The 20,274-nt window shown below is 46.6% G+C and overlaps 1 protein-coding gene across 1 annotated transcript in view; it reads left to right on the top strand.

The window, feature by feature from the left end:
- The window catches only part of EMC5 (ER membrane protein complex subunit 5), a 77,530-nt gene that overhangs the window by 11,314 nt on the left and 45,942 nt on the right, over positions 1–20,274 (top strand). Inside the window, exon 2 of the mRNA XM_068379698.1 lies at positions 17,226–17,278. Coding sequence (XP_068235799.1) covers positions 17,226–17,278 — 53 coding nt within the window. The remainder of the gene's footprint in view (positions 1–17,225; positions 17,279–20,274) is intronic.

The following is a 20,274-nucleotide window of genomic DNA, read 5'->3' as shown; positions in this document are numbered from 1 at the left end:
GTCCGTAATAACTGAGAAGAGGACTCATAATCAGCCCAAGTTTATTACCAGCGGCCGCAGATGACGCCATTTTCACCCAACGGCAACTGAACAAATACTGTCATACCGGCCCAGATAACAACCGTACATAACTTATATCGTCAGAATATGGCATAGAATGGACATTAGTGCACCGTGATTACAGTGAGAATAGTGAAGAAAGTTGTGAATAGATTACTTACAAGTATTTTGGCCATTGTTATCCACGCACTACTTCACAAAATGAGCCAAACAACGACATACATTCAGCAGTGTAAACAAAACTGAAAACCATGCCGACTACCAGTGACAAATTTTTGTAGTGATTTCCATACTCTTATTATATGTCTCTTTTTGTGAACTGTAAACTGTGTTATTAATCCAATCACTATCTATCTATTGTGTAACACTCGAAACCAAATCCAATCATGGCCCAGCCTAAATGCCCAAGTATGGACTGGGCTCACCAGCCCCTGGCCGAGTCATTTCGTGCATTCAAGGCGCGCATGAACTTATACCTCGAAGACCAGGAAGTCACAGACCTGGGCAAGCAAGCAACTAAAATTAAAATTGCCCTCGGCGATGAGGGCATGAGGCGTATCTTGGCGAGCGGCCTCACTGAACAGGAGCAACGTGTACCGCAGAACATATGGAGGCTTATTGAAAGTGAGGTTGATGCAACGGTCAAAATAAATTTCAGAGTTCACCGCCTCGAATTTGCAAATACCAAACAGAAACCTGCTGAAACAATCAGTCAATTCCTGGCCAGACTCCGTGAAAAAGCGACAAAGTGCGAGTTTGAAGACAGAGAACTCAACGAACGACTTATCGAAATGACCATACTACGAACACAATTCGAAGAATTTCGGAAAGAACTCCTAACTAAACCGAAGGGCTATGCTGTGAGCAACGTTCTAGAGAGAGGTCGGGAATACGAGGCCATTGCGGCCTCCACGGCATCATTACGCTCCATACAGATGAGCTCTGAGAACACAAGTACAAGCCATACCAACGTGGATGCAATTCGAAGGGAAAGCAACGAGCCACGGAACAAACTACAAACCACGGACAACCCCTGCTGGAACTGTGGGCTTAGCCATCCCATTAGGTCATGCCCCGCTTACAATGACAGATGCAGTGGTTGTGGCATCAAGGGGCACTGGAAAAAGATGTGCCGCAAAACTGATGGAGGCAGAACAATGCCAGGAGACAACATGCAGCAGACACAACGTCAGAGCAAGACAAGAGGGCGCTCCTACCGACGGCCGAATCGGGCTCCTAACCACAGGCAACACGAAGTCATGGTTAATGAAAACCCTAATCTTGATGAAGAAACAGATTATATGCCAAACTTCGACATGATAACGATAACCGACATAGGAGTGGCACTGAAACGAGAAGCATTCTCAAAGCTCATGGTCAAGCATGAAAACCCCCCAGCCTATGGGCCCCTGAAACTTAAAATCGACACAGGTTCCGGTGGCAATACGCTGCCCTTGCGGACATACAAGCAAATGTTTGGTGATGCACCCACCAGCCTCGTACTATCCCCAGAACCATCAGTAAGACTAACATCATACAGTGGCGACAATATTCCCTGCCTAGGGTCACTAGTGCTCAGCGTCCGCAAACTCAGCAACCCAGCATTCTCGCAAGAAAAGTTCTTCGTGGTTGATGTGTCTGGTCCAGCCATACTTGGCCTTCCCTCATGCCAAAAACTCGGTATTGTGGATATCAATGTCAACGACGTTACTGGAATACCTGAGCAACCAAGCCAACAAGGCCCTATTAGGTCAGTCGAACAACTAAAAGCACAATTCCCAGCACAGTTTGACTGTATCGGCAAACTAAAAGAGCCCGCGATGCTCCACCTCAAGGATGACGCGATACCTTTCTGTGATCCGCCCCGTAAGGTGAGTATCCACCTGAAGCCCCGCATCAAGTCCGAGCTTGACACTATGGAGAAAGAGGGGGTTATCAGACGCGTAACGGCACACACAGACTGGTGTAGCAGCCTTGTGTATGTCACAAAACCCGATGGAAGCCTACGGATCTGCCTGGACCCCAAGCGGCTCAACCAAAACCTCAAAAGATGTCCCCACAAGATTCCCACTCTAGAAGAGATCAACCCGGTATTCTCCAAAGCGAAAGTGTTCTCCAAGCTAGACGCCAAAGCAGGCTACTGGAGTATACCGCTACACGAGGACTCACAACTACTGACAACATTCCAAACACCACACGGCCGGTATTGTTGGACAAGGCTACCATTCGGGCTGAATGTAAGCCAGGACATATTTCAAGCCAGGATGGACTCCATCATCGAGAATCTCCCAGGTGTTGTTGGCATCGCTGATGACGTGGCAATATGTGGGAAAGACCAGTCGGAACACGACAAAAACCTGATGGGGTTCATGCAGCGTGCAGCCCAACACGGACTCAGCCTAAACTCGAAGAAATGCTCCATTTCAAAACCAGAAATCGAGTTTTTCGGAACACGCTATACCAGCAAGGGCATGATGCCAGACCCGTCAAAGGTACACGACCTGCATAGCATGCCGTCACCCTCCAATAAAGAGGAACTACAGAGATTTCTGGGAGTAATGACTTACCTCAGCCCCTATGTACCACATTACTCAGCTCAGTCACAAAGACTTCGAGATCTGATCAAGGAAGATGTGCCCTTCCAATGGGAAGAAGACCATGAATCCACCTATCAACACCTGAAACGCCAAATAGCACCATCAAGCACGCTGTCTTACTATGACCCAACTCGACCCGTGACTCTTGAAGTCGATGCATCGCAAAAAGGCCTCGGGGCGGCCCTCATCCAAGACGGGAAGGTAATAGCCTTCGCCAGCAAAGCCCTGACACCAACGCAGGCAAATTACAGCAATATCGAGCGAGAGGCCCTTGGACTAGTACACGGTGTGCAACGATTTCATACCTACCTATACGGAAGAGACTTCGAAGCTGTCACTGACCACAAACCCCTCGTTAATATCTGGGAGAAGCCACTTATCAGTGCCCCACCTAGACTACAACGTCTCTTCTTGAAACTGCAGGGGTATGACATGAGGGTCAAGTACAAGGAAGGACGAACCCTTGTACTCTCCGACGCCCTATCACGCCTTCCTAACCCACAAAATGACAAGGAAATCCCTTTGGATACACGAGTGGACGGACTGGAACTAGATGACATCGACGTGATATCAGTTGCACTCATAAAATTTGGTCCCCAGATTTTGGAAGAGGTCCGCCATAGGTCTGACACCGACCCAGTGCTGCGCACTCTCAAGCATACTATCATCGAGGGTTGGCCTACCTCAGTAAAAGGCTGTCACCCCGATATCCGCCAGTTTTTCTCATACAGAGAATGCCTTGCCGTGGAAGACGGAGTCATATTCAAAGGGCGACAAGTTATCATCCCCAAAGAGGTCAGAGGCCGGATATTGGACCAGCTCCACCGGTCCCACCAAGGGATCACAAAAACACAAGCCCTGGCACGGGAGTGTGTATTCTGGCCCAACATTGCAAAGGATATACAGTAGAGGACAAGGTCAGGGCATGTGACATATGCCAGAAGTACCAGCCCCAGCAAAGTCCTAGTGAAACCACGCATCATGACATTCCCCCAATGCCCTGGTTCAAAGTCGCTTCGGACATCTTCCAAATTGGCCACAAGACATATCTGATCACAACTGATTATTTCACAAAATTCCCGATAGTCACCGAACTAAAAAACCTATCATCTGAAAGTGTGGCCAACCACCTCAAATTCCTGTGTTCGCTGTTCGGATGCCCCAAAACTCTGGTCTCAGACAACGGACCTCAATACACGGGAGCAGCCATGAGGGACTTCACAAAAGCCTGGGGTATTGAGCACATCACATCAAGCCCACATTACCCTCAGTCCAATGGCCTCGCGGAGCGCGCAGTTGGAACATGCAAGGCGATTATCAAAAAATGCCTTGAGACAGGCGGTGATATGCATACTGCATTACTCCACTTACGGGCCACCCCGATCGACAATAAGACAACCAGCCCCGCAGAGCTCATGTTTGGTCGCAATGTGACCACTGACCTACCAGGCAGATACGAACCACATCTCGCACACATCACGACCCGCAACCACCTCCAGGACCGCCTAGGACCAAATCGGACACAACGGCACTTCACAGACCTCCAACCCGAACAACCAGTCCGAATATTCGACAAGGCCTGCCACACATGGGTGCCAGGCAGAGTGGTACGTAAGTCAGAAGAACCCCAATCATACATTGTGGAAGCCCAAAACGGAGCGTGCCTCAGGAGGAACCGGTCCCACATCCGTCCGACACCGCTCACGACAAACACAGAACCGCCCAACGCCCGGCAACAGGCTCCAACATCATCAGCACAGCCTCCACCACGACCCGCCGATATATCGCTGCCGCCACCTAGTGAGACCGAAATAACCCACCAAAGACCCGCAACTAGTGATAACACTACAGACCCGACAGCGGTGTATACCAAGTCAGGCCGGCTGGTGAAAACCCCATCCAGATATATTGAAAGTAACGCGGTCACATACCGTAAATTCCCATAAAGTGTTAAGTTAAATGATAATATACAACTCCCCCCCCCTCGTTTCATGACCGAAAATTCTGAGAGGTCGTTACCAGAGTTTGAAACTCAAAAAAAGTTATCAGTCTCAGGACTGATAAGTGATTCAGAATAATGAATTTTATTTGAAAATTTACGAGTCTCGGACTGGAGAACAGGCTCCATTTCGAACACTCGTTACATGTGTATCAGGTTTCCATTTTGTTTTAATATATTTTGGGTGTTGTTGTTCTTTGCATCAAAAAAAAAAAAAAAATTAAATTATAATTTGCCATTTATTTTCATATTTATGACTGCCCTGCTGTAACCAACACTATTCAGACCAGTCTGCAAAGATAATAGCTGTTATGTTTATATTTTTTCAATATTAATCTTACCCGATAATCATGTAGCTGTCAACTCTGTTGCCGACAGAAATCTACGGTCGGGATACGCCAGCGATCGCTATACAGGTGGGGGTGAACACCACAGCGCCATCTGTGGTCAGGTACTCCAGTACTTCTTGTCAACACCACCTCAATTTTTCCTCTGTCGTGCCTCCGGCTAGACCTACATGGATACGCTGTTGATTCTGGAGTTATTGCTCACGATTTGGTGATGTATTTGCTCTAGAGTTTAGCTTTCGCTATTCAGGAAGTTTTATCATTAGCTTAGCTAGCTTTTGGAATTAATTTGATTATTTATGGTGACGAAGAGAGTATGAACTCTCTTTTACTTTTAAATGGCCGACCCTTCCCTTAGACGGAAGTGTTGGTGTCGAAGAGAGTATAGACTCTCTTTCTTAATTTTGCTTAACAAAAGTTATAGATTTATTTTATATCTCTCCGCCTTTTATAGGCCTCTTCGATTAACTTCTTTTTATTATAAACTTATTAAAATTAATTTTTATATTTGTTTATATTCGACCTTTCCTAATAGTAGGCGGTCTTTTCTTGGAACCGAAGTTAATTTACATTGAGCCCGTCATTTCGTTTTTACCTTTTAACATATTATGCTATTTTAATGTTTTTGAAAGAATTTCTTTGATAGTCTCGTACTGTTTTCAAAGTTGAACTAACGTTTTGTTTTGTCTCTGCAGTTGTTGACGTTCAGAACGTTCAACTTGCGCTCTATCGTTACGATAGAGAGAGAGCATTCACGGTGTCACGTTGCAGTAAGAGTAAACCGATTCTAGCGTTTTGTTCATTCTTTCTTAGCTTAAATGGTTTTAATTCTAATAAAGGAACTTTTTTGGGAAATCTTTCAGTTTTTTTCCTTTAACAATAATATGTTTTAACGATATATATAATTGGGCTCTTCTCTCAGGTTCTAAGTCAAGAGAGAGAGAGAGAGAGAGAGATAGAGACGGAGGGAGAGAGAGGAGGATAAACGTTTCGTTCAAGCGGGTAACGTTGTTATCGTTTTTGCTCTTCTCCCTAGTCTCTTTAGGGGAAGAAGGTAAACGTTTCTAGAGTTTTATTCTTGTTCTCAAGCTTTATGCGGTGAGAGATTTTAAACGTAGTTTATTTGATCTAGTGTTTAGTCTCTTTTCCAGCCACTGAATTATTTATCTTTCATTATGTTTTTCTGTTACATTGTAATACTGTTTTCGCAATTACTAACTTTTAATGAAGGATAGAATTGCGTGTTTCAGGTACAAACCACTTAAAGTTTCGAGTTCAGTGAAATAAGTGCAAACAGAAATCAAAAGTGATAAAGTGATAAGCGTAAAGTGTTACAGTGTTGCGTTCGAGGGTTCGTCTGTTCGTGCCAGTTGTTCGCCTAGTCTGGGACCTCTTACAAGCTCCCAAGCCCAGGGGAGAAGTAATGTCGAAGGACTTATGGGTTCAGCAGGCCTTGATCGACGAACAGACGTTTCCCTCCGTGGTTTCGGGTGTATCTACACACGTTGCCGACGTGATCACCCCACCCACACAAAGACGAGAGAGCCCTTTTATTCCTCGTCTGCGGAAGAGGTTTCTCGCAGAAACCATGGACCAAATCTTGCAGCTTTTAAGTGCAAGTCGGTCCCTTCCGCGCAAGTCCAACTCCTAGGTGGTGCCATTAGCACTGGGTCAGTTCGGACTTGCTGCAGTACGACAACTGCACACCTCCCAGAGAGGCAAGGTGGTATCGCAACATGCAGTAACTCTGTCTGTTGCCGCACCAGCTGTTTTAGACCCTCAGTCTCAACGGACAGTAGCTCCGTTTGTTGTTGTCTTTCTTAAACTCTAGTGGTCTATGCTGCAGACAATGCAGTCTCAGCTTGCGGTGTTGATGCAGGAGTTTCAGGCAGAGAAGGTTAGCACACCTCCTCCTGCGAGCGCTCCTCCACCTCTGCGCAGTCCATCCTGCCAGACGTATGATGTTGAGGTTCCTCAACCTGCCTCCATGCGTGAGCTGCCGTTTTGGGAGTTGCCAGATACCAGCGCTGTGCAGCAACCTCCACTTTCCTTGAGGCAGGAGCCTCTTGCTATGCGGCAACCTCCTCAACACTTGAGGCAGGAGCCTTATGCTTTGCATCCACCATCCTTGAGGCAGCAACCTCAACTCTTGCGGCAGCCACCTCAACTCTTGAGGCGAGAACCTCAACTCTCGAGGCAAGCACCTCAACTCTTGAGGCAAGAACCTCAACTCTTGCGGCAGCCACCTCAACTCTTGAGGCAAGAACCTCAACTCTTGAGGCAAGAGCCTCAACTCTTGAGGCAAGAACCTCAACTCTTGAGGCAAGAGCCTCAACTCTTGAGGCAAGAACCTCAACTCTTGAGGCAAGAACCTCAACTCTTGAGGCAAGAGCCTCAACTCTTGAGGCAAGAGCCTCAACTCTTGAGGCAAGAACCTCAACTCTTGAGGCAAGAACCTCAACTCTTGAGGCAAGAGCCTCAACTCTTGAGGCAGACGCTACTCTTGAGGCAGGAACCTCATGCTATGAGGCAGCCGCCTCAACGCATGCAGCAACCGCATTCTTCACAGCATGAGCCTCTCTCTGCGCAGCTACCTCCTCAACCCTTGAGGCAGACGCAACTCTTGAGGCAGGAACCTCACAGGAGCCTCATGCTATGCGGCATCCTCCTCAAACCATGAGGCAGGAGCCTCATGCTATGCGGCATCCTCCTCTACCCATGAGGCAGGAGTCTCATGCTATGAGGAGCCTCATGCTATGCGGCATCCTCCTCAAACCATGAGGCAGGAGCCTCATGCTATGCGGCAACCGCCTCTACCCATGAGGCAGGAGCCTCATACTATGCGGCATCCTCCTCAACGCATGCGGCATGAGCCTCATCCCTTGCAGCATGAGCCTCATCCCATGCAGCATGAGCCTCATACCATGCAGCATGAGCCTCATCCCATGCAGCATGAGCCTCATCCCATGCAGCATAAGCCGCACGCCATGCAACATGCTCTGCTTACCTTACAGCATGCTCTACATACAGCATGCTCTGCATACAGCATGCTCTGCATACCTTACCGCATGCTCCTCAGTCACACATCTTTGGTTGTTGCCAACTCACTAGACTGTCAAGCAGTTTCATAACGTTGCCTTCTAGTCTGCTGCTTTTGCACCAGTGAAACCCTCACTGAGAGAACTTAGCTTTTCTCGGATATGGTTCCTGTAGATGAGAAAGTGCTATTCTCCCTCCTTCTGATATTCCCTTGAGGACTCTGTCATTTGGAGAGGAGCCTTTAGCTGCTTAGCCTCCTATGGACTTTTATTTAAGCATAACATGCTTCCAGGGAGGGTAATGGTTCCACTTCAGTCGCTAACCCCGTCTGTTACCACTCCTGCTCCCATAGACCTTGAGCTTTGTTGCAAGACATGTAGTCCAAGCTTAGTCCTTGTTAGAGGATTTTTTGTTTACGGAGTCAGTGTGTCACTGGGAAGACGTTCAACAACCAGCAGAAGTGACTTGTTGTGACGCAGTGCGGCAACCTCAGCAACCCGATAAGGAGTTGTCTGTACGACCCAGACAGTCTAGACAGCTTCGGGTTGTCGCGGTACTTCCTCGCTTCCCCATGGTTGACAGTTCACAGACTGTGCAGCAGTACCATGATCTTGTGTCCGGCTCCGTCAGACGACTAGCTTTTAAGAGCTCCCACAAGTCGTCGCTGTCTGGAGATTCTCAGATGGACTATGGATCTGACCTAGGAACTGGGCCTCCTGGTCAATTTTGAGGAGTCCCAGCTCGTCCCATCCCAGACCATTGTCTACCTGGGTATGGATCTTCAGAGTCGAGCTTTTCGGGCTTTTCCGTCGGCCCCAAGGATCTATTAAGCCCTAGATTGCATCCAGAGCATGCTGAGAAGGAACCGATGCTCAGTCAGGTAGTGGATGAGTCTAACAGGGACACTTTCATCGCTGGCCCTGTTCATCGAGTTAGGGGGACGCCACCTCCGCCCCCTTCAGTATCATCTAGCGGCTCACTGGATAAAGGACATGACGCTAGAGACGATCTCAGTTCCTGTTTCCGAAGAGAGGAGGTCTTCTCTCACGTGGTGAAAGAACAGCTTTCTTCTCAAGGAAGTCTACCTTTGGCTGTTCAGAAACCCGACCGCCGTCTCTTCTCTGACGCTTCAGACACGGGCTGGGATGCGACTTTGGATGGACAGGAATGCTCGGGAACATGGAATCAGGAGCTAAGGACACTTCACATCTATTGCAAGGAGCTGTTGGCGGTTCATCTGGCCTTGATAAACTTCAAGTCCCTCCAGCTTAACAAGGTGGTGGAGGTGGACTCTGACAACACCACAGCCTTGGCTTACATCTCCAAGCAGGGAGGGACTCATTCGTGGAAGTTGTTCTAGATCGCAAGGGACCTCCTCATCTGGTTAAAAGATCGAAAGCTCACGCTGGTAACGAGGTTCATTCAGGGCGATATGAATGTCATGGCAGATAGCCTTAGCCGGAAGGGTCAGGTCGTCCCCACAGAGTGGACCCTTCACAAGAATGTTTGCAGCAGACTTTGGGCCCTGTGGGGTCAGCCAACCATAGATCTGTTCGCTACCTCGATAACCTAGAGACTCCCGTTGTATTGTTCTCCGATTCCAGACCCAGCAGCAGTTCACGTGGATGCTTTTCTGCTGGATTGGTCCCATCTCGACCTGTATGCATTCCCGCCGTTCAAGATTGCCAACAGGGTACTTCAGAAGTTCGCCTCTCGCAAAGGGACACGGCTGACGTTGGTTGGCTCCGCTCTGGCCCGCGAGAGAATGGTTCATAGAGGTACTGCAATGGCTGGTCGACATTCCCAGGACTCTTCCTCTAGGAGTGGACCTTCTACGTCTACCTCACGTAAAGAAGGTACATCCAAACCTCCACGCTCGTCGTCTGACTGCCTTCAGACTTTCGAAAGACTCTCAAGAGCTAGGGGCTTTTCGAAGGAGGCAGCCAGAGCGATTGCCAGAGCAAGGAGGACATCCACTCTCAGAGTCTATCAGTCTAAAGGGAAGTCTTCCAAAGCTGGTACAAGGCCAATGCAGTTTCCTCATCCAGTACCACTGTAACCCAGATTGCTGACTTCCTGTTACATCTAAGGAACGTAAGATCCCTTTCAGCTCCTACGATTAAGGGTTACAGAAGTATGTTGGCAGCGGTTTTCCGCCACAGAGGCTTGGATCTTTCCACCAACAAAGACCTACAGGACCTCCTTAGGTCTTTTGAGACCTCAAAGGAACGTCGGTTGTCCACTCCAGGCTGGAATCTAGACGTGGTCCTAAGGTTCCTTATGTCATCGAGATTTGAACCTCTCCAATCAGCCTCTTTTAAGGACCTCACATTAAAAACTCTTTTCCTCGTGTGCTTGACAACAGCTAAAAGAGTAAGTGAGATCCACGCCTTCAGCAGGAACATAGTTTTCACATCTGAAACGGCTACATGTTCCTTGCAGCTCGGTTTTTTGCTAAAACGAGCTTCCTTCACGTCCTTGGCCTAAGTCGTTCGAGATCCCAAACCTGTCCAACTTGGTGGGGGACGAACTGGAGAGAGTACTTTGCCCAGTTAGAGCTCTTAGGTACTATCTAAAAAGGTCATAACCTTTACGAGGACAATCAGTAGCCTTATGGTGTGCTATCAAGAAGCCTTCTCTTCCAAGGTCTAAGAACTCAGTTTCTTACCTATTCAGGCTCCTGATTAGGGAAGCACATTCTCATCTGAAGGAAGAAGACCTTGCTTTGCTGAAGGTAAGGACACATGAAGTGAGAGCTGTGGCTACTTCAGTGGCCCTCAAACAGAACCGTTCTCTGCAGAGTGTTATGGATGCAACCTATTGGAGAAGCAAGTCAGTGTTCGCATCATTCTATCTCAAAGATGTCCAGTCTCTTTACGGGAACTGCTACACCCTGGGACCATTCGTAGCAACGAATGCAGTAGTAGGCGGGGGCTCAGCCACTACATTCCCATAATCCCATAACCTTTTTAACCTTTCTCTTGAATACTTTTTATGGGTTGTACGGTCGGCTAAGAAGCCTTCCACATCCTTGTTGATTTGGCGGGTGGTCAATTCTTTCTTGAGAAGCGCCGAGGTTAAAGGTTGTGATGAGGTCCTTTAGTATGGGTTGCAGCCCTTTATACTTCAGCACCTAAGAGTCGTTCAGCATCCTAAGAGGACCGCTACGCTCAGTAAGGAAGACGTACTTAATAAAGGCAGAGTAATGGTTCAAGTCGTCTTCCTTACCAGGTACTTATTTATTTTATGTTATTTTTGAATAACTAATAAAATAAAATACGGGATACTTAGCTTCTTTGTTAACATGTATGCTGGTCTCCACCCACCACCCTGGGTGTGAATCAGCTACATGATTATCGGGTAAGATTAATATTGAAAAATGTTATTTTCATTAGTAAAATAAATTTTTGAATATACTTACCCGATAATCATGATTTAATTAACCCACCCTTCCTCCCCATAGAGAACCAGTGGACCGAGGAAAAAATTGAGGTGGTGTTGACAAGAAGTACTGGAGTACCTGACCACAGATGGCGCTGTGGTGTTCACCCCCACCTGTATAGCGATCGCTGGCGTATCCCGACCGTAGATTTCTGTCGGCAACAGAGTTGACAGCTACATGATTATCGGGTAAGTATATTCAAAAATTTATTTTACTAATGAAAATAACATATCCACAATCACAAATTGTACTATGCATGTTTATTATGAAGGGATGAAAACAATGGAATACGTTTGAATATGGAACTTTCATCGTTTATTTCTTTGTACTTATATGCCAGATTAGTTATTATGTGTAATCAATTCTTTGTATGTGATAAGGGGGATGTGGTATCATGTAGTCCCATGTAGCTATGAATAAAGGGCAGTCTCTACCTAGCACCCAAGCCATCAAGACCTGTCTTTTAATCACTGCAACCTCTTGCATATTATATCAACTGCTTTGTAAAGGGGTGCGAGATTTTTCGCCACCTAGCATTATCTCCCCGGAGTTAGGCTCTTCGGAGCTATTTGGTGATAGTGGGTGATGACTCCCTGGAGTCCTAGGCACTTTCCATGGTGGCCTACAGCACAACGAGTTTCTGTGAGTCTCGCAAGTGTGGTACCCGTCAGGGTTTCTCCTCGGGTGTATGTTCCTTTAAGAGAAATGACACTCTGGGACTACTGGCAGCCAGCATTCCCTAGCCTTACTCATCACCTTCTGAGCACGTGCAAGGTACAGTGAACTTGGGAACCACCCACAAGTGTTTGTGCGTAAGCTCTTTAAGCTGAGGAGGCTCTCCCTTTCCTTCTTCCTATGGAGCTGGCTGTTACCTCCCTGACACTAGGTGTCTCAGTGGAGTTCCTCGCAACATCATCTCCATCTAGGCGGCAGAAGTGTCGAGTATAGAAGCCATGGCTATGATGATACTGCAAGCAGTGTCAAGGATTGACCATCATTCAGGAATAATCGGCTACTTAGCCGACATCGAGAACATTTCTGACCCAGACAAGAGACAACCCCTGAAAGACATTGTTCTGACTTGGGCAAGGGCGGTAGTTTTCCTGATGTACTAGGCAGCCAACCAATGGGCCATTTGGGTGCTAAAGTGATGTGATGCTGTGACTTCCAGATTTCACAAACGAATTGGTTCCTGGAAGGGTTTGAACCTTCGTAACTCCTTCCTCAAGGGTCCTACCCTATTCCCAGCAACTAAGGCAGAAGCAACGAGTGAAAGATGGAGGAAGGAAAGTCAAGACTGTTGCATCGAGCTGTTTCCTTGCAGCAGGCACAGACTGCTTCCACCTCAGGTCAGGTAGAGCAACAGCTCAGCCACTACAGCTCCGTAGACAGGTCAAAAGGGCAACTCTCGACCTTTTGTGTCAATCCTCAAGAAGGCATCAAACTTGCCAGTGGGAGAATACCTGCAATTCAATTTGAGGAGGTGGTAATATCACAGGGTGGAAAGATGGGCTTTGGACGTCCTTCGATCCAACTATTGTACCTCCTACTGTTCATCAGCTCTCCCCCTCCCCTGATTCCACCACTGACGACATTGTCATCCTATTACCAGGGATCACTAAAGGATATAGATTCTCAGACAGAAGTTCAGGTTATGCTGGAGAAGGCTTATCTTCAAGAGGTCAACAACGGCTCCACAGGCAGCTTTAGTTGACTCTTTCTTGCAGAAAAAGCCTCTGGAGGCTGGAGAACAGTCACTGACCTCTCAGCACTGAACAGGTGTGTTCAACAAATTCTGTTCAAGATGGAAACGGCAGTCATGGGCAGGCAGGTAAGTGATCAGGCCTTTGGACTTCATGATAACCATAAATCTAAATGATGTCTACTTATAAATACCATTCCATCCATCCTCCAGGGAGTACCTACAGATAGTAGTAGCTGACAGAGTACTGTATGCCAGTTCAGAGTACAGTACTGTACATGTACTTTGCTTCGGCCTTTCAACAGCGCCTCAAGTCTTTACAAGAGTCTTTACTCTGGTTTTGACATGGGCACGTGCCAACATCATTTCACTCGTCTAATACCTAGACGATTGGCTAATCCTGGAAGACTTTGAGGGAACCTTTCTTCTTCAGTGAGACAGGCTCCTTTCAATTGTCTTGATATAGGGATCGTGGGGAATCGTAAGAAGTTTGTACTTTTGCCCATGCAAAGACTCATATACCTAGTTGTGGATGTTGACAAGGTTCTTGTGAAAATTTATCCTTCTCAAGACAGGATATCCCAACTTAAAAAGGTAGCTCACCCCCTTCCTTCGACAACTATATCCAGCACATCAGTGGCAGAAACTAGTAGGGCACCTGACATCCTCGGAGTGTCTAGTACGGGGAGGTTTCTTTCACCTTTGGTCACTTCTGTGAGAGCTAAGAGGAAATTGGTCTTTCCATCTCACTTGTTCCAATAGGAGATGCTGTAAAAGACTTACAATGGTGGTTGAACAGGTCAAACTTCTAAAGGTTTCCTGCTCTTGAATTCCTGTTATTCACAGATGCATTGGGGAGCTCACCTCCGTCAACATGTGGTGTCAGGACTATGGTCCGAGTGGGAGCGACAAGATCATGTAAATGATTTGGAGCTGAGAGCAATTCTTGCTCTCCAGCATTTTTTTCCCTTCTTCTAGCAGGTCACTCGGTGGTGTGGATGAGTGACACCACCACCAAGTTGGCTTACATAAACAAACAAGGAGGTACAATGCCACTGCAAGTATGCCATCTCGCAATAGAGATCTTCTCATGGGCGGACCTCAATTTGATTTCCCTGACAGCCCGCTCTTTCCAGGCAGGAGGAACGTAGTGGCGGACAAGTTGAGCAGGAGGACATAAGAGGTTGGCTCCAAGTGGTCTTTAAGTCCTCAGATAGTGACAGAGACCCTGACTTTGTTGGATTCGCTGACAGTAGACCCGTTTGTGACCTCTAAATCACAGGCTCCCCGTGTACTGCTCTCCAGTTCCAGATCCAAAGGTGGCATTCGAGGATGCATTCCAATACACGTGGCCCTGCCTCGACTTCTATGGTTTTTTGCCCTTCAGCCTAATAATGAGCACCCTAAATCGAGTTTAAGCAACGCCCAATCTCAACATGACTCTTGTGGGCCTGAAGTGGCCTCAAGTAGAATGGTAACAGGACTTTCTATTTCTACTGGTGGAGACTCCGAGGGAATTGCCTTCTCTTCCCGAGCTGTAGTTCCATCCACGCAACCAAGTATTTCACAGTATAGTGGAATCACTTCAGCTTCACATGTCGAGGTTATCCAGCACCTCCTCTCAGAGAGAGGGTTTTCAAGCAAAATTGTGCAAGAAATGTCTGGATGTTATCCGCAGATCCTCAATGGCGGTTTATCTTGCCAAGTGGGCCATCTTCTGTGAATGGTGTCATGGCAGGGGTGTCTCCTCTCGAAGCCTCTATTCCAATAATTGCTATATTTTTACTTTACCCCAATAAAGAGAAACTCTGGTCCATTTCAGTGGTAAAGTGGTATTGCTCAGCCTTAAACCAAGTCCTTAGGCTAAAAGGAGTAAATATTTCTTCTTCGAAGGAGATCTCTATGCTCATACAAAGCTTTGAGCAGACTTGCCATCCAGTTCAAGTGAGACACCCACCCTTGAATGTCATTAAGTTATGTCCCCTGAGGGGGGCACCGCCACAAACTGATAAGGCTAGCATCAGATAAGGATTTTGCCCTTAAAATGTTTTTCCTTCTTGCTTTAGCTTCTACAAAACAAGTCGGCGAGCTTCATGGTCTCTTTCGACATCACCCATTCAAGGGGGCAGAGGCAGTTCTTGCTCTCTCTTGTCCCTGAGTTTGTAGCCAAAACCCAGAATCCTTCAATCCATGATTCCAGGTTTTTATCCTTTCAGATCCTGAGTCTTATAGAGGTAACCAATGACCCTGATCATCTGTTATTGTGTCCTGTTAGAGTGTTTAGGTTCTATCTCAAGTATACATGTGCTGTTAGGCCTGCAACATATTTTCCGTCAGCACAGGGAGGATGAAGATTATAAAGAACACAATTTCATTCTGGCTAAGATAAGTTATCGCATGGACCCTTTTGCGATCCTCCCCTTCTTCCTTAGGAAAAACACAAGTAAAGGTACATGATATCAGAAGTTTGAGCATTTCTTTGGCATTCAGAAGAATATCAATGACAGGTACTAAAGGTAGGTGTATGGAAATGTCAAACAGCGTTCACTACCCATTATCTGCGGGATGTGACCCACACGTCCCGGGATACTTTTTCTGTGGGGCTCATTGTAGTTGCACAGCAGGCGGTATAGCTACCTTGGCTTCTCTCACGGGACCATTAACTTTGGATCAAAGGGAAAGGTTAGAAGTGAGTCTGGGATTAAAGTGAAGAATGACTGGCATTTTCCTATCAATCTTCCCCTCTCTTGGGGTACAGCTTCAAAAGACCTTACAAGCTGAATTTGGTCGTGTTAAAGTGGCGTGTGCCTATTCTGTACTCGGGCACAGAAAAGTATTCCCCACACTTTTTACAAGAGGGAGTGTGACTTAACCAGGCAAACTCGTAATCATATATGTGTTCTATGAAATGTGATTCAGGCAAATCCATCACATATTTTTGCCAGGTCTACGACACAGAGATTTTTGGCTCAGAACAATCCTTGAAGCTAGTGCTATGGACCTGCTGGTACAGTATTGCTATACCACTGGTACACATGGTGGTAGCATCCTTAACTCTTTTCAGCGTCCCAGATGCACAAGTTCTGAGCATCCCCGGTTAAGTTTTCCAGCCAGTTTGAACGGGGACTTCTCTTAACTAAGGATGAGTCCCCTATGTAAAAGAGGATGATTTGTATTCATACAGGAACAAATGATAAATTGTAAAGTAATTTTTATTTTTCCTAACTATACAAACCAGTCCCTTAAACATAACTTTCCTGCCAATGCCAATTCCTTGGAAAGTCCCAGCTGATATAGAAAGGGTTTGTCAGTGAGCCAGTGGGGGCCTGTTGCCTCCCCACTAATGACAGGTAGCTACAAGCCGGAAGTGCCCACCTCATTATGATTTTTAACTACCATATTCCAACTTTGCTGTTATCATTCTCATATGTAAAGAACTTAGGTTAATATAGTTAGGAAAAATACAAATTACTCTAGGTCATGATTTAAAAGTTTGTTTGTTTTAAATAGAAAAAACTGGCTTTCCTCATGAAAGTTGGGTATTAATTGATGATTTTTTAAAGCTTGTTAAGTTGAGCATTTAAAAGGATCAATGAACATAATTAATATTCCCGTTTCACCAAAAATCGAGATGAAATTTTTTTCCAAATTAAATTCAAAAGTCAGGAAAATGATCCTTGAATTAATTTTTGCTTCACAGTTCCTGTTTAGTTTTGGTTTTTACCTTTTGATGTAGTTGAATTGTTTTAACTGAATTCAATATTTTTTTTTTTTAGATTTTTAAGTAAAAATCAAAGGATAATATATTATAGGTTAAGACATAAACCATTTACTGTACAGTATTGAGTATCATGTAATTTGTATTGTACTCTTTGTTTTGTCAAAGTATCTATACTGTATAGATACATTTATGTTGCTCCTTTTACATTTACTGTAATTGAATAATGCTTATTTTCATTCAGGACTAACTTCATTATTGTGATATATTTTAATTTTCTCTTTCATGTGAATGTTGTGTACAATGGTTTTTGAAAGGCAGATCGGACATATATGCGTGTTACCGAACAAGAGTTCATCGCTTTGCCAACTGATGTGAGTATAACATATCCTCGCCCTTTACGAAAATAATTTCGTCTAAATACCATTAGATTATTTCTATTTATTGGTTTCCTAATGTTCACAAAGATTTTATCCTGCTTTATATATGAAACACATTTGGTGATAGAGTACAAGATGATAAATTCTTGGTCTACCTGTAACTCAAAATATTTGCAGGTCAGTATTTATGAGCAAATATTTTTTCAATATTAATCTTACCCGATAATCATGTAGCTGTCAACTCCGTTGCCCGACAGAATTCTACGGAAGGGATACGCCAGCGATCACTATACAAGAAGGGGGTGTACTCACCAGCGCCACCTGTGGCCAGGTACTGCAGTACTTCTTGTTGACACCACCTCAATTTTTCCTCTGTCGTGCTTCCGGCAAGACCTACATGGATACGCTTATAATTTTGGAGTCTTGTTCACGGTTTTTGGTGAAGTATTGCTCTAAGATTTCAGCTTTCGCTTTACAGGAAACTTATCTCTTAGCTTAGATAGCTTTTAGATTGATTGGATTAATGGTTAACGATTTTTTGCTTTAATTGGAATCCCCCTTGACTGTTCTTTGATTCAAGATGTCCGACCTTTCTCAAGCTCCTCCCCAAAGACGATGTAGGACTTGTATTAGGCGTATTCCGAAGGCCTCGGTTGATCCTCACACCGTTTGTTCCGACTGTAGGGGAAAATCCTGTCAGTTGGAAGATCGATGTGAGGAATGCGCCGGACTTTCGGAACTTGATTTTGTTCGATTCCTCAAGTATACCACTAAGTTAGAGAGAGAGAGAGAGTTAGGAGGAGTTCGGCTCGCTCTTCGCTTTATTCCTCACCCCATGATCCTCAACCTTTTCCTCCCCCTGTAGTGGCTACCCCCGATCCTACTATTTGTGCTCAGCCTGATATGTCTGATGTTTTACGTGCCATTCAGGCTTTAGGTGATAAAGTGGAGTCGGTAGTGAGTGACCACAAGTTCCTCTTGGCAGACGTCAAGGAACTTAAAGTGAAAAGTGCAGTGGGAAGTGGTAGTGCCAGTGCTGTGCCGAGTGCTAGTGTCAGTGTCAGTGTTGTGCGTGAGGGTACTTCTGTGCGTGCCAGTCGTCCTCCCAGTCCGGGACCTCTTGCAAGCTCCCAAGCCCAGGGGAGAAGCAATGTCGAAGGGCAAAAGGGTTCGGCAGGCCTTGATCGGCGCACAGCAGTATCCTCGGTGGTTGCGGGCGTATCTTACAGAGATCGTCACTTCCACTCTCAGACGATTGAGCCCTTATTTTACTCGTCTGCAGAAGAATTTTCGGGGAGAAAACGCTGGACTCAGGTCTCAAGACCTCTTAAGCGTAAAGTCCAGACCGCACGAGTTCTACAGCCCGGATGTAGTCATTGGGCTAGCTCTGACTCGCCGCAGTCATCAGGTGACTGCACGCCTCCTAAGAGAGGTAAGGCGATGCCTCAACAGACCTCAACTTCTGTTAAGGCTCTGCCTCAACAGACCTCAACGTCTGTTGATCCCAAGATGGCTTTGCTGCAGTCTATGCAGTCGCAGCTTGCGGTATTGATGCGTGAGTTTCAGGCAGAGAAGGTTACACCTTCTCCTGCGAGCGCTCCTCCTCCTCTACGCAGTCCAGTCTGCCAGACGTACGAAGTTGAGGTTCCTAAAGCTACCTCCATGCGTGAGCTACCGCGTTGGGAGTTGCCAGATACCAGCGTTGTGCAGCAACCTCCACCTTCCTTGAGGCAGGAACCTCTTACCACGCGGCAACCTCCTCAACAATGGGGACAGGAGTCTTATGCCTTACAACCTCCTCTACCTTTGAGGCAAGAGTTTCTTGCAGTAAGACCACCCTCGAGGCAGCAACCTCTTGAGGTACGACAACCTCTGCCATCCTTGAGGCAGCCACCTCAGCTCTCGCAGCTGATACCTCCACTTTCCTCGAGGCGAGAACCTCAACTCTCGAGGCAAGCACCTCAAGAACCTCAACTCGTGAGACAGGAGCCTCTTTCTGCGCAGCCGCCACCTCAACTCTCGCAGCACCCACCTCAAGAACCTCAACTCGTGAGACAGGAACCTCTTACTGCGCAGCCACCTCAACCCTTGAAGCAAGCGCAACTCTTGAGACATGAACCTCATGCAATGAGTCAGCCACCTCAACGCATGCATCTACCTCTTTCTCCTCAGCTTGAGCAGTCTTTGCAGCCTGAACCTCAGGTTTTACTACAGTCGCCTCTCACCACGCTTGCTCCCCAGACTCCCGCAGAGCCTCCTTCTTCCCAGCCTCATGACTTTGTCATTACCAGCCCTCATCCTCTTCAACAGAGACTTGAGGATGAATCCGCAAGTGTATATGCACCCGCTTGTCAGGATTCTGCCGTTCAGCATACCGCTGTAACTTTACCTCTCGCTTCTCAACCCTCAGGTGATGAGGTTTCTGAGGAGGAAGCTGCGCACCTGGATGATCCCTCTTCTGACGTAGAGGAACCCAAGTCGTTACCACCCTCCATTGACTTTCGCAAGGTCCTGGCTCTTTTCAGAGAAGTTTACCCGGATCACTTTGTTTCTGCTACCCCTCGCTCTCCTCCATCAGAGTTTTCTCTAGGCATGCAACCTGTTAAGTCTGCCTACACTAAGCTCGTCTTCGCTAGATCTTCTAAGAGAGCTTTGAGAATGTTAGGGGATTGGTTGCAGTCCAAGCAGCAACTAGGGAAGACGTCATTCATGTTTCCACCTACTAAGCTGACTTCTAAGGCGGGCGTATGGTATGCCACAGGAGAGGAACCAGGCTTGGGAATCCCTGCCTCTGCCCAGGCTGACTTCTCAAGTTTGGTTGACTCTCCACGAAGGTCGGCTATGAGGCGCTCTAAGGTCTGCTGGACCTTTTCTGACTTAGACCACTTCTTAAAGGGAGTCTTTCGCGCCTTTGAGATTTTTAATTTTCTCGACTGGTGCCTGGGGGCCTTGAGCAAGAAGACTGCCCCATCTGACAAGGACTCGGCCAT

Source organism: Palaemon carinicauda, chromosome 1 (genome assembly GCF_036898095.1).
Source record: "Palaemon carinicauda isolate YSFRI2023 chromosome 1, ASM3689809v2, whole genome shotgun sequence".
NCBI classification, from domain to species: Eukaryota; Metazoa; Arthropoda; class Malacostraca; order Decapoda; family Palaemonidae; genus Palaemon; species Palaemon carinicauda.
Note: the sequence above shows the minus strand (reverse complement) of the source record. Positions and strands in the feature narration are given on the sequence as shown.